Source organism: Ranitomeya imitator, chromosome 1 (genome assembly GCF_032444005.1).
Source record: "Ranitomeya imitator isolate aRanImi1 chromosome 1, aRanImi1.pri, whole genome shotgun sequence".
Lineage (NCBI taxonomy): Eukaryota > Metazoa > Chordata > Amphibia > Anura > Dendrobatidae > Ranitomeya > Ranitomeya imitator.
Window position 1 is genome coordinate 808,934,662 of NC_091282.1, and position 14,313 is coordinate 808,948,974.

The following is a 14,313-nucleotide window of genomic DNA, read 5'->3' on the forward strand; positions in this document are numbered from 1 at the left end:
AAACTGAGTTGCCTGGTGCCTGTCGGAGGGTGTATACTGCCGGGGAGGAGTTACTTCTTCTTTATTTGCATAGTGTCAGCCTCCTAGTGACAGCAGCATACACCCCATGGTTACCTGTGTCCCCCAATGAGGCGAGAAATAAAAATATTTTTTTGTAGACCTGTGATTATCGACCCTTTATGAGCCTTGCAATATGATAAAAGCCAAATCAGAATCTCAATTTGCAGACACAGTGTTTCAGGATATTTCCCCTCTTCGGTGCAAAGTATGAGAACCGATTTGGTTAGGTGAGAGGCTCTGGACTGAGGTCGGAGGGGCAATGTTTCTGCTTGGTGGGAGTGACATCCCAGCATGGAGCGGTGATCTGCACTGCATTGCAGCATGCTGACATTTCACTTTGATAAGTCTATGGATGAGCGGAAAACATTGGACTGCACTAGAGTGCAGTCAGATTTCCGGAAACTCACACAAACAATTATACGGCGGTACTAAAGATAATCACTCCTAGAATACTTTAGTCTTTTCTAACAAAATGGCATTCACTTACATAGATCTTACAAACCATATTAGGGTGATGTGTTGCAATGACCTCTGTTTTCTTTCTGTATATGACTACTATTATTTATGCATCTGCAATATCTGTAATGAAAATCCACAGCACATACTGCCATATTGTGGATTTAAAATTCGCAGACCAGGTCAAGTAGAACTGCAGATTTTCTACCCAGAGTGTGCATGGATATTAGTCCAATCTCATCCGCAATACTGGTACTACAGTCGCTTGTGTGCAAATACAAAAACTGCATAGTGATACACACCGTTATGTAAGCCTGCAATACGCCATCAGTTGTGTCAGAAAGGACTCTTACCAGCGAGCTGGAGGATCAAACTGCAAGTTGGATAAAGGTTCATCAAGGGGAAGAAGAACGTGCATGTCACACAAAGACGGCAGGTTATGTTTATACTCCAGGCGGAATTCTGTGGATGTAGAACAGCAATTCCACGAAGATGAAAGATGCAAAGGAGCCGCGGTCATGCCAGGCTTAAAAACCTTAAATCGAAGGAAAATTGGCATGAGAATTCTTTGTTAGAATTACTTAAAATACAGAAAAAAAAAGGACTGAAGAGACAAAGTACCTGATACTTGAGTAGGACAACATTGTAATATGGAGCTGTGTGCTGTTCGGCCATATTCTGCAGGTGAGTATTCAGCCGCTGCATGTTTAGCCAGAAGTCTTTGCAGTTAGGGTCACTCTGAGACAAGTCACTGGGAAAAAGTTTAGGCGATTTATTCAACGCAAAGGTGAATCAATTAAAAAAGGTATAGAAAGGAAAAGCTTTAAGCTTCGTAGAAGCATTTTAGTAGGGGCATGGGCACAATTCTGGTTACAGAAAGATGGTAGCACACTTTTACAATTGTTCACCATGGAGCACGCTCCCCATCATCCACATAGAAACTGGCTCCTTTTCCATCAGCTTGCTCTACGATGTGGGCTGATAACATCTTTGTCTTCATAGTGAAACACGGTGGGGTATTCATGAAAAGGTTTATATTTTAACGTGTACATTGTGAATACCAATCAGCCATAGGCCTGGCCTTATTCACATGAGTATGAATATTATGATCAGCATTTGTAACCCAAAATCGGGAACAAAACTTGCAGAGAGAACTAATATAATGGAAAAAAAAAAATCTCAAATTGTTCAATATTTTGAAGTTACTTCTGGTTCTTACAAATACTGACCGAATAAAGTGTTGTCCCTCAATAAACACAAAGTTGTAATTTTTCAGCGGTGATGCAACACAAAAGGAAAACACACTTTTCATTGAGATAGAACAATAAAAGTCATTGAAGGCAACTACTAAATTCTACTTGATCCTTAAAAGGAGTGATATATTGCTCAAATTTGCCCAAAACTGATTGTCAAATCATAAGCAGCTTCATAGACTACGATTGAGAATCTGACAGCAGCCCAAATCAAACAACATTACACGTAACCATCCCCTTACCTATACAGAAGGTCAGGATTTGGAATGAACTGCTCAACATCAGATGTGTGGATCAGCCGAAAGCTTAATACAGGAGGTGGAGTGGATCCACTAAACACTCGAAGAATGCCTCCTGGAAAGGACATTGTAAGCTCTCCTGACACACGTACTCCCGAACTGCAGAAAACAGAATAATTCCAGGAAATTACAAGAAAAACAAAACATTAAAACGGGAAAAGGAAGAAAAATCATGTCAGCTATCTTACCCCTCTAGTCCACTTTCTTCAAACACAGCATGGACATACTCTGTGAAAGCAGCTGCTACAGGTAGGGACTCCTGAGATCCAAGAATAACAGGACTGGGTCCGCGAGATAATCCTGGAAGAAAATTAGTTGAATCAGGCTACATTCCCACAATGAGTATTTGGAGAGATTTTGATGCTGAAGATTTTCTACAGTGGGTATGAGATTTCTACAAACCTGTAAGATGCTTTTTTTTTTGGCCAGCAAAAATATGCAGCTTCAAAGTCACCAAAACTCATAGGAAACGAAACCCCTTCCCGACATATGACGTACCGATATGTCACATTTAGCAGTGTTTTGCTGACACATGAGGTACTAGGAAGTCATGGTGATTAAACAGGCATTGGAGCTGTGCCTGAACGATCACCGCCGAGAGCTCGGCTTAAGTGATAGCCAAGCTTTGACTGTCACCCCAGGGGTTGTCCAGCCGTTTAACCGTCTTAAAAGTGCGATCAATAGCAATCACAGCATTTAGAGGACTAGGAGAGGGAGGGGGCTCTGTTGTGGATTCTGTTTTTGGGCTCCCTCTGGTGGTTACAGATGGTACTGGGTGACTTGTGTTCTCTGCGGTCTCTGGTGTCCACCTGTTCTATCAGGATATGGGAGTTTCCTATTTAACCTGGCTTTCTTGTCATTTCCTCGCCGGCTACCAATGTAATCAGTGTGTCTTGTTACCTCTGCTTCCCGCTTCTGTATTCTTCAGGACAAGCTAAGTTTTTGATTTTCCTGTTCCACGTTTTGCTTAATTTTTGTCTTAGTCCAGCTTGCAGATATGTGATTCCTTTTTGCTGGTTGCTCTAGTGGGCTGATATTACTCCTCATGTTCCATGAGTTGGGACATGAGTTCAAGTAATTTCAGGATGGTTTTTTGTAGGGTTTTTCGCTGACCGCGCAGTTCACTTTTGTATCCTCTGCTATCTAGCTTTAGCGGGCCTCATTTTGCTGAATCTGTTTTCATAACTACGTATGTGCTTTCCTCTCATTTCACCGTCATTACATGTGGGGGGCTGCTATTTCTGTGGGGTGTTTCTCTGGAGGCAAGAGAGGTCTGTGTTTCTTCTAATAGGGAAAGTTAGTTCTTCGGCTGGCGCGAGACGTCTAGAATCATCGTAGGCACGTTCCCCGGCTACAGCTAGTTGTGTGTTGAGGTTCAGGATCGCGGTCAGCTCCGTTTCCATCACCCTAGAGCTTGTTTTGTTTTTTTGTGCTTGTCCTTTTGTGATCCCCTGCCATTGGGATCATGACAGTATAGCCGGCCAAAAAGTGGTAATCGTATTGGCTGAAGTAGGAGGAAAAGTAGTCTGAGGAAGTTTTTTTTCCCCCCCCCCCCCCCCCCTCAGAGTTTGCTGCATAGCCTTAATTGCAGCCTGGCTGTGTCTTACCTCCTCTTAATCCTTGAATGGCTCTGACCTCAGCTGTTTATCATGGACGTCCAGAGTTTGGCTTCCAGCCTGAATAATCTTGCTGCTAAGGTTCAAAATATACAAGATTTTGTTGTACATGCTCCTATGTCTGAACCTAGAATTCCTATCCCAGAGTTTTTTTCTGGAGATAGATCTAGTTTTCTGAATTTTAGGAACAATTGCAAGTTGTTTCTTTCTTTGAAATCTCGCTCTTCTGGAGACCCTGCTCAGCAAGTCAAGATTGTTATATCTTTCCTGCGGGGTGACCCTCAGAATTGGGCATTTGCATTGGCACCAGGGGATCCTGCGTTGCTCAATGTGGATGCGTTTTTTCTGGCATTGGGTTTGCTCTATGAGGAACCTAACCTAGAGATTCAGGCTGAAAAAGCTTTATTGGCTCTCTCTCAGGGGCAAGATGAAGCAGAAATATATTGTCAGAAATTTCGGAAATGGTCGGTGCTTACTCAGTGGAATGAGTGCGCCCTGGCTGCAAGATTCAGAGATGGCCTTTCTGAGGCCATTAAAGATGTCATGGTGGGGTTCCCTGCGCCTACAGGTCTGAATGAGTCTATGACTATGGCTATTCAGATTGATCGGCGTTTACGGGAGCGCAAACCTGTGCACCATTTGGCGGTGTCTTCTGAACAGGCACCTGAGACAATGCAATGTGATAGAATTCAGTCCAGAAGTGAACGGCAAAACTATAGGCGGAAAAATGGGTTGTGTTTTTATTGTGGTGATTCAGCTCATGTTATATCAGCATGCTCTAAACGCACAAAAAAGGTTGATAAGTCTGTTGCCATTAGTACTTTACAGTCTAAGTTCATTCTGTCTGTGACTCTGATTTGTTCATTATCAGCCATTTCCGTCGATGCTTATGTGGATTCAGGCGCTGCCCTGAGTCTTATGGATTGGTCATTTGCCAACCGCTGTGGGTTTAGTCTGGAGCCTCTGGAAGTCCCTATTCCTTTGAAAGGAATTGACTCTACACCTTTGGCTATGAATAAACCTCAGTACTGGACACAAGTGACCATGCGTATGACTCCCGTTCATCAAGAGGTGATTCGCTTCCTGGTACTGTATAATTTACATGATGTCTTAGTGCTTGGTCTGCCATGGTTACAAACTCATAACCCAGTCTTGGACTGGAAAACGATGTCTGTGTTAAGCTGGGGATGTCAGGGGGTTCATGATGATGCACCTCCGATTTCTATCACTTCATCTACTCCTTCTGAGGTTCCGGTATTTTTGTCTGATTATCGGGATGTTTTTGAGGAGCCTAAGCTCAATTCGCTTCCTCCTAACAGGGATTGCGATTGTGCTATAGATTTGATTCCTGGCAGTAAATTTCCTAAAGGTCGTTTGTTCAATCTGTCAGTGCCAGAGCATACTGCTATGCGGGATTATGTTAAGGACTCCTTGGAAAAGGGACATATCCGTCCATCTTCGTCCCCTTTGGGAGCAGGTTTTTTTTTTGTGGCCAAAAAAGATGGTTCCTTGAGGCCTTGTATAGATTACCGTCTTTTGAATAAGATTACAGTTAAATATCAGTATCCTTTGCCATTGTTGACCGATTTGTTCGCTCGCATTAAGGGGGCTAAATGGTTCACTAAGATTGATCTTCGGGGTGCGTATAATCTTGTGCGGATAAAGCAGGGTGATGAGTGGAAAACCGCATTTAATACGCCTGAGGGCCATTTTGAGTATTTGGTGATGCCTTTTGGACTTTCTAATGCTCCTTCTGTCTTCCAGTCCTTTATGCACGATATTTTCCGTGAATATCTGGATAAATTTATGATTGTGTATTTGGATGATGTTTTGTTTTTTTCGGATGACTGGGAGTCCCATGTTCAGCAGGTCAGGAAGGTGTTTCAGGTCCTGCGGGCCAATTCTTTGTTTGTAAAAGGTTCAAAGTGTCTCTTTGGAGTCCAGAAGATTTCTTTTTTGGGGTATATTTTTTCCCCTTCTACTATTGAGATGGATCCCGTCAAGGTTCAGGCTATTTGTGACTGGACGCAGCCTACATCTCTTAAGAGTCTACAGAAGTTCTTGGGCTTTGCTAATTTTTATCGTCGTTTCATAACTAATTTTTCTAGTGTTGTTAAGCCTTTGACGGATTTGACTAAGAAGGGTGCTGATGTGGCTGATTGGTCTCCTGCGGCTGTGGAGGCCTTTCAGGAACTTAAGCGCCGGTTTTCTTCTGTTCCTGTGTTGCGTCAGCCAGATGTTTCGCTTCCTTTTCAGGTTGAGGTTGATGCTTCCGAGATTGGAGCGGGGGCGGTTTTGTCACAGAGAAGCTCCGATTGCTCAGTGATGAAGCCATGTGCGTTCTTTTCTAGAAAGTTTTCGCCCACTGAGCGGAATTATGATGTTGGTAATCGGGAGCTTTTGGCCATGAAGTGGGCATTTGAGGAGTGGCGTCATTGGCTTGAGGGTGCTAGACATCGTGTGGTGGTCTTGACTGATCACAAAAATCTGATTTACCTTGAGTCTGCCAAGCGTCTGAATCCTAGACAGGCTCGTTGGTCACTGTTTTTCTCCCGTTTCGATTTTGTGGTTTCATACCTGCCAGGTTCAAAGAATGTGAAGGCGGATGCTCTTTCTAGGAGTTTTGTGCCTGACTCCCCTGGAAATTCTGAGCCCACTGGTATCCTTAGGGATGGGGTGATTTTGTCGGCTGTCTCCCCAGACTTGCGACGTGCTTTGCAGGAGTTTCAGGCGGATAAACCTGATCGTTGTCCGCCTGAAAGACTGTTTGTTCCGGATAATTGGACCAGTAGAGTCATCTCCGAGGTCCATTCTTCTGCGCTGGCAGGTCATCCTGGAATATTTGGTACTAGAGACTTGGTGGCCAGGTCTTTTTGGTGGCCTTCCTTGTCGAGGGATGTGCGTTCTTTTGTGCAGTCTTGTGAAGTTTGCGCTCGGGCTAAGCCTTGCTGTTCTCGGGCCAGTGGATTGTTGTCACCTTTGCCTATTCCGAAGAGGCCTTGGACGCACATTTCCATGGACTTTATTTCGGATCTCCCTGTCTCTCAAAAAATGTCCGTCATCTGGGTTGTGTGTGACCGCTTTTCTAAGATGGTTCATCTGGTACCCTTGCCTAAGTTGCCTTCCTCCTCTGAGTTGGTCCCTCTGTTTTTTCAGAACGTGGTTCGTTTGCATGGGATTCCGGAGAACATCGTTTCTGACAGGGGATCCCAGTTTGTGTCTAGATTTTGGCGGACGTTCTGTGCTAAGATGGGCATTGATTTGTCCTTTTCGTCTGCATTCCATCCTCAGACGAATGGCCAGACGGAACGAACTAATCAGACCTTGGAAACTTATGTAAGGTGTTTTGTTTCTGCTGATCAAGATGACTGGGTTACCTTTTTGCCGCTTGCCGAATTTGCCCTTAATAATCGGGCTAGTTCTGCTACCTTGGTTTCTCCTTTCTTTTGTAATTCGGGGTTTCATCCTCGTTTTTCCTCTGGTCAGGTGGAGCCTTCTGATTGTCCTGGAGTGGACATGGTGGTGGATAGGTTGCATCAGATTTGGAGTCATGTGGTGGACAATTTGAAGTTGTCCCAGGAGAGGGCTCAGCAGTTTGCTAATCGCCGTCGCCGCGTGGGTCCTCGACTTCGTGTTGGGGACTTGGTGTGGTTGTCTTCTCGTTTTGTTCCTATGAAGGTCTCTTCTCCTAAGTTCAAGCCTCGGTTCATCGGTCCCTATAGGATCTTGGAAATTCTTAACCCTGTGTCGTTTCGTTTGGATCTCCCGGCATCGTTTGCTATTCATAATGTGTTCCATCGGTCGTTGTTGCGGAAGTATGAGGTACCTGTTGTTCCTTCGCTTGAGCCTCCTGCTCCGGTGCTGGTGGAGGGAGAATTGGAGTATGTTGTGGAGAAGATCTTGGATTCTCGTGTTTCCAGACGGAAACTCCAATATTTGGTCAAGTGGAAGGGTTATGGTCAGGAGGATAATTCTTGGGTGGTTGCCTCTGATGTTCATGCTGCTGATTTGGTCCGTGCATTTCATAGGGCTCATCCTGGTCGCCCTGGTGGTTCTCGTGAGGGTTCGGTGACCCCTCCTCAAGGGGGGGGGTACTGTTGTGGATTCTGTTTTTGGGCTCCCTCTGGTGGTTACAGATGGTACTGGGTGACTTGTGTTCTCTGCGGTCTCTGGTGTCCACCTGTTCTATCAGGATATGGGAGTTTCCTATTTAACCTGGCTCTCTTGTCATTTCCTCGCCGGCTACCAATGTAATCAGTGTGTCTTGTTACCTCTGCTTCCCGCTTCTGTATTCTTCAGGACAAGCTAAGTTTTTGATTTTCCTGTTCCACGTTTTGCTTAATTTTTGTCTTAGTCCAGCTTGCAGATATGTGATTCCTTTTTGCTGGTTGCTCTAGTGCAGAGGTCCCCAACTCCAGTCCTCAAGGCCCACCAACAGGTCATGTTTTCAGGATTTCCTTAGTCTTGCCCAGGTAATAATTGCATCACCTGTGCAATGCAAAGGAAATCCTGAAAACATGACCTGTTGGTGGGCCTTGAGGACTGGAGTTGGGGACCTCTGCTCTAGTGGGCTGATATTACTCCTCATGTTCCATGAGTTGGAACATGAGTTCAAGTAATTTCAGGATGGATTTTTGTAGGGTTTTTCGCTGACCGCGCAGTTCACTTTTGTATCCTCTGCTATCTAGCTTTAGCGGGCCTCATTTTGCTGAATCTGTTTTCATAACTACGTATGTGCTTTCCTCTCATTTCACCGTCATTACATGTGGGGGGCTGCTATTTCTGTGGGGTGTTTCTCTGGAGGCAAGAGAGGTCTGTGTTTCTTCTAATAGGGAAAGTTAGTTCTTCGGCTGGCGCGAGACGTCTAGAATCATCGTAGGCACGTTCCCCGGCTACAGCTAGTTGTGTGTTGAGGTTCAGGATCGCGGTCAGCTCAGTTTCCATCACCCTAGAGCTTGTTTTGTTTTTTGTGCTTGTCCTTTTGTGATCCCCTGCCATTGGGATCATGACAGGGCTCCCTCTCTCACCTGATCGGCACCTCCGTGGCCCAATAGTTACTATGGCAGCAGGTGGTCAAATAATGACCTTCTGGTCTGCCAGCTACGGTAGCCTGTTAGACCATGCCAGGAGCATGGTCTAAAAGGCGTTTTGGCAGTGTATCATTGACCGGTGTAATGCATTGCAATGCATTATATCAGTGATCAGAGTAAGAAAAGTAAAAAAAAAAAAAAAAATGCAAATAAAAGGAGATATACGTATTTATTGACATAATTTTTATGTGAAAACAAAAACCATACATATTTGGTATGTCCACGTTCAGAACAACCCTATCTATACAACTGAGACTAATTAACCACTTAAGTGAATTTAAAAAACTATGCTTTTTCTCCATACCGCAAAAAATGTGGAATAAAACGGGATCAAAAAGCTCAATGTAAATTTTTCCCCATTTTCCTGTGCACAGATGGAGATCACGGCGGCCATTTTCCTGAAGCCATGATGCGAACTCTGCTTCAGGAAAATGGCCGCCGCGATCTCCATCTGCGCACGCGCGGCATCCCGCGGCCATTTTCCTGAAGCCCCGGGCAGCAGAGGACTCCATATGCGCACGCGCGGCCTCAGGAAGATGGCCGCCCCCACAGATCACCAGGGAAATAGCGCCGATCGCGCGTTTTTTCTTCTCCTGCCCAGTGGATTCAGAAGATGGGCATGCGCAAACCACTACGCCACCAACGGAAATATATGCAAGATCTGGGGGAAGAAATAGCCATGTCGCCACGCCCATATGACCTGACCAACCTGATTGACAGGCGAAAACGGCGACTTTGGCAAGTTATTTCGGCAGCATAGGTGGGGAATCAGGGTACACAAAATACACTATAGTAACGCACAGCTCAGGCCCTATTTAACAGTATTTTTATCTCGTACTGAAAAAACGGGGTGACAAGTTCCCTTTAAATGATTTCCTAAACCAGAAAAAAAATGTATTAACAGCTCAAGCTCATGTTACTTTTGTAGAACTGACCGTTTCAACACAAATGACAATATAGTAAGTAAAGAAAAAGTTATTTTAATATATAATAATGCACAGAAATTAAATTTTTCTAGCACTCTTACCAACAGAAAGTCCAGCACTTAAAGTTGGAGGAGAGAAGAATCCACGATCGCTGGTCGTACTAGATGGAGGACCAGGAATCAGGAGAGACTGATTGAATGACTGATTGAAAGAGGATGTCTGGGAAACAAAAGTGTACATTGAAGCTTCATGTATACTGTTAGGTTGCCAACATGCTTTGTTCAGTTCCATCAAACCAACACCTAGAGAATACTTGACAGGGGTTAACTAACATTTAAGCCTATTGGATTACATCTTTACATGTACACTCTAAAGGTACCGTCACACTAAGCGACGCTGCAGCGATACCGACAACGATCCAGATCGCTGCAGCGTCGCTGTTTGGTCTCTGGAGAGCTGTCACACAGACAGCTCTCCAGCGACCAACGATCCCGAGGTCCCCGGTAACAAGGGTAAACATCGGGTTACTAAGCGCAGGGCCGTGCTTAGTAACCCGATGTTTACCCTGGTTACCAGCGTAAAAGTAAAAAAAAAAAAAAAACACTACATACTTACCTTCTGCTGTCTGTCCCCGGCGCTGTGCTTTCCTGCACTGACTGTGAGCACAGCGGCCGGAAGGTACCGTCACACTAAATGATATCGCTAGCGATCCGTGACGTTGCAGCGTCCTGGCTAGCGATATCGTTCAGTTTGACACACAGCAGCGATCAGAATCCTGCTGTGATGTCGTTGGTCGCTGCAGAAAGTCCAGCACTTTATTTCGTCGCTGGACTCCCTGCAGACATCGCTGAATCGGCGTGTATGACGCCGATTCAGCGATGTCTTCGCTGGTAACCAGGGTAAACATCGGGTTACTAAGCGCAGTGCCGCGCTTAGTAACCCGATGTTTACCCTGGTTACCAGCGTAAAAGTAAAAAAAAAAAAACACTACATACTTACCTTCCGCTGTCTATCCCTCGGCGCTCTGCTTCTCTGCCCTGTGTAAGCCCAGCGGCCGGAAAGCAGAGCGGTGACGTCAGTCACCGCTCTGCTTTCCGGCCGCTGTGCTCACAGTCAGTGCAGGAAAGCACAGTGCCGGGGACAGACAGCAGAAGGTAAGTATGTAGTGTTTGTTTTTTTTTTACTTTTACGCTGGTAACCAGGGTAAACATCGGGTTACTAAGCGCGGCCCTGCGCTTAGTAACCCGATGTTTACCCTGGTTACCGGGGACCTCGGGATCGTTGGTCGCTGGAGAGCTGTCTGTGTGACAGCTCTCCAGCGACCAAACAGCGACGCTGCAGCGATCCGGATCATTGTCGGTATCGCTGCAGCGTCGCTTAGTGTGACGGTACCTTTAGGGTATGCACACTCGTTAACTAATTACATTAGAAGAGAAATCTAAGGACACTACTTACAAAATCAGGATCAGCGAAGAGCAAACTTAAAGGGGTTTTCCCACCAACAAATGTAATTTTAAAGTTAATTTTAGACACTAAATAGGGATTTTTGTGTACTCACCGTAAAATCCTTTTCTCCGAGCCATTCATTGGGGGACACAGACCGTGGGTGTATGCTGCTGCCAATAGGAGGCTGACACTAAGTGATACAAAAAAGAAGTTAGCTCCTCCCCTGCAGTATACACCCTCCTGCTGGCTCTCAGCTAACCAGTTCGGTGCAAAAGCAGTAGGAGATCAATAACAATATATGAGCGTATAGCATGTCATATTCTAAAAAACAAGCATAAGCTAATAACAGGGTGGGAGCTGTGTCCCCCAATGAATGGCTCGGAGAAAAGGATTTTACGGTGAGTACACAAAAATCCCTATTTCTCCTTCGCCTCATTGGGGGACACAGACCGTGGGACGTCCCAAAGCAGTCCCTGGGTGGGGACAACAATAGATCAGGCCCTGTGTAACCGCTACTTACAAGTGCGCCACCGCGGCCTGCAGAGTCCGCCTGCCCAGACTCACATCTGTGGAAGTGTGGAAATTATAGTGCTTCAAGAATGCATGCGGACTGGACGAATCCGCAAGCTTGCAGGCGTGCCTTGCTGACGCCTGGTGCCTAGAACCCTTGATAGACAGGGAGATAGGCTGACATCTAGCACGGAAGGACTCCTGGATGGTGAAAAGAATTCACCATGTTATCATTGTCGATGAAACGGCTAAACCCTTCCTGAAAATGTCAGGAAGCCTTCCTCTACTGTCAGGAAGCCCAAATAAAACGTCCAACCTTCAGAAGGACGCCGTACTCAAGACGTACCTACTCAGAGCACTCACTTCGTCCAGAATATGGGGGATCTTATTCCATTTTGTGGACTGGAGCCAAAAGAGATGAGGGAAGAACTATGCCCTCATAACAGTGGTAATACAGTACCACCTTGGTAACAAGGGATGGAGATGGCCTGAGGACAACCTTGCCTCGAAGGTAATAAGGGAAAAAAGTCTGAAAGAGCAGAGAAGCTAGCTCCGAAGACTCGTCAGAGTGAGAATATCGCAGAGGAGAACGGGACGACTTTCCCTGATAATAAAGTCTGCCCGGATGAAAAAGGAGCCTACTGTAAGGCTCCTAGGAATAATAAGGTCCCAATGATCTAACGGTATGCGATAGGGAAGAACTACGTGTGAAAACTCCCTGTGAGAAAGTCCCTACTTGCAGTTGTGCTGCGATAAGGCGAGAAGATACTAGCTCCGCAAACAAAAAAACGGACGTGGTCAGTGCGGATCTCTGAGGATCACTGTGGCCCCTTTCTGCTTCCGAAAGGCTTTCGGAAGCAGTGGAAGGGGAGTTATGGAAACTGGTACCACGGCAGAACCAGAGCATGGAGAGCGATGGCGCTTGGATCTCGAGGCCGAACCACGAACTCGAGTCCATTGGCCTTCAGTCTGGATGTCATCCCACCTACAACTGGAGAGCTCCAGTAAGGACAGATCTGATGGAAGACTTCGGGGTGAAGTTCCCACTGACTTGAGGTGGAACCCTGATGGCTGAATTTGTTTGCCGTTCAGAGTTCTACTTCTGGGATATATACTGCAGAGATCACCGAATAATAGACTTCGGCCCATCAGAGAAAGTGAGGTACCTCGGTCATGGCGCCTGACCGTGGGTACCTGCTAGATGACTGACGTAAGGCACTGCCGTGGCATTATCCAATTGAATTCGGATAGGGTGACCCGCCAGAAGGCAGTGGACCTGCTGTAAGACTACCGTTCGGATCTCCAGAACAATGATGGGGAGAAGAAGACTGGCATTGGTAGTTACTAATAACCATTGAACCGGGAGAAAGGCCCTGGATGAAGAAGGAGCTCAGAGACTATTGTCTGAAAGTCTGTATGACTTGCTGAAAACGAGGAGAGCGAAGGAAACCGCTTCCATTGTCGTCACCATTTTTCCTCAGAACTCTCTTAGCAAATCGAATGAAATGAGGGGGTGAGTAATCAAGTCCTCAGAACTCTCCTTGCGCGAGCTCCCTGTTGAAGGGCCATGACCTTGTCTCGAGGAAGAATTACCATCCTTCTAGAAGTGTGCAGGATCATCCTCAAAAAGGATATCTGCTGGGCTGGAAATGAGGAGAACTTGTCTAAGTGTAGCTGCCAGCCCAGGAGAGAAGGTATCGCAAGAGATATAGACGACTCAACGTAGTCCTGGAAGGGCGGCTAGACAGACCACACAGGGCAGGACGAGCACGCCTCTAGAGTGCAAGAGAAACATGACATCCGCCATGACCCGAGCGAACACTTTGGGTGCGGAAGCAAGGCCGAAGGACAAGGTTGTGACTTGAAAATGCTGTTGACGAATGGAAAGGCGAAGGAATTTTTGCAGAGGGCAAGCAACCCGAATGTCGATGGATGCCGGAAACTGCACCTTTTTCTGTTGAAGTAATGGCTGAGCGGAGGAACTCCATCCAAAGAAGGAGGACCATGTCAAAGGTTGTTAGAAGTTTGAGGTCCAGGGTCGATCTTACTTTTCGTTCCCCTGTTTGGAACCAAGATCCCTTAGATCTAGACTGTGCTGGACAATCCTTATACAATCCTTTGTCAGTCTCCCGCTCAAAGGATTTGATTGGCCAGTTGTTGCTGGTGTGAATCAAGGTAGTTAAGGTCTCCAGCTAGGAGACCTTTGCTCTAGCAATCCATGCAGCCGCTAGGGAGGGTAGAGCGCTGGACCCGAAGCCGCAAGATGGAACGAACCAGATTTGCTATCTGACAGTCCGTGGTATTTTTAATTGATGACCCATCAGGTAGGGATACTGGTAGGTATACCACAGGAGATTCCACCCGGTTAATCTGCCCCATGGCAGAATGTGCGGCTGCATCCAGCAGGTCATAGTCTCTTGCCATCTCCTCTTTTTACGGTGCAGAGATAAAAATTAGGAACCCTCGATCCATCAACCTCTTAACAGGGAAGTGGAGAGGAATTGTCCGCCTTCTTGCATCATCCACTAAATAGTGGTGATGCAGAGGGGGGGAGCTCGTACGCCAAAAAGGGTGCCTCTATATGTCCACAGAGTTCAGGTCTCCAGGTGGACAGGACAGGTTGTCTGGCGTTAGGCCTGGATGCAGAAGAGGAAACA

General features: G+C 46.1%; 1 protein-coding gene across 8 annotated transcripts in view; it reads right to left on the bottom strand.

The window, feature by feature from the left end:
- Window positions 1-14,313, bottom strand: part of LOC138649071 (F-BAR domain only protein 1-like) — a 227,733-nt gene that overhangs the window by 24,191 nt on the left and 189,229 nt on the right. For all 8 annotated transcript variants that reach the window (XM_069739216.1, XM_069739178.1, XM_069739206.1 and 5 more), the window contains 5 exons: window positions 9,802-9,919; window positions 2,257-2,368; window positions 2,012-2,167; window positions 1,138-1,267; window positions 870-1,051 (listed from right to left, as the gene is read on the bottom strand). In XM_069739216.1, coding sequence (XP_069595317.1) covers window positions 870-1,051; window positions 1,138-1,267; window positions 2,012-2,167; window positions 2,257-2,368; window positions 9,802-9,919 — 698 coding nt within the window. The remainder of the gene's footprint in view (window positions 1-869; window positions 1,052-1,137; window positions 1,268-2,011; window positions 2,168-2,256; window positions 2,369-9,801; window positions 9,920-14,313) is intronic.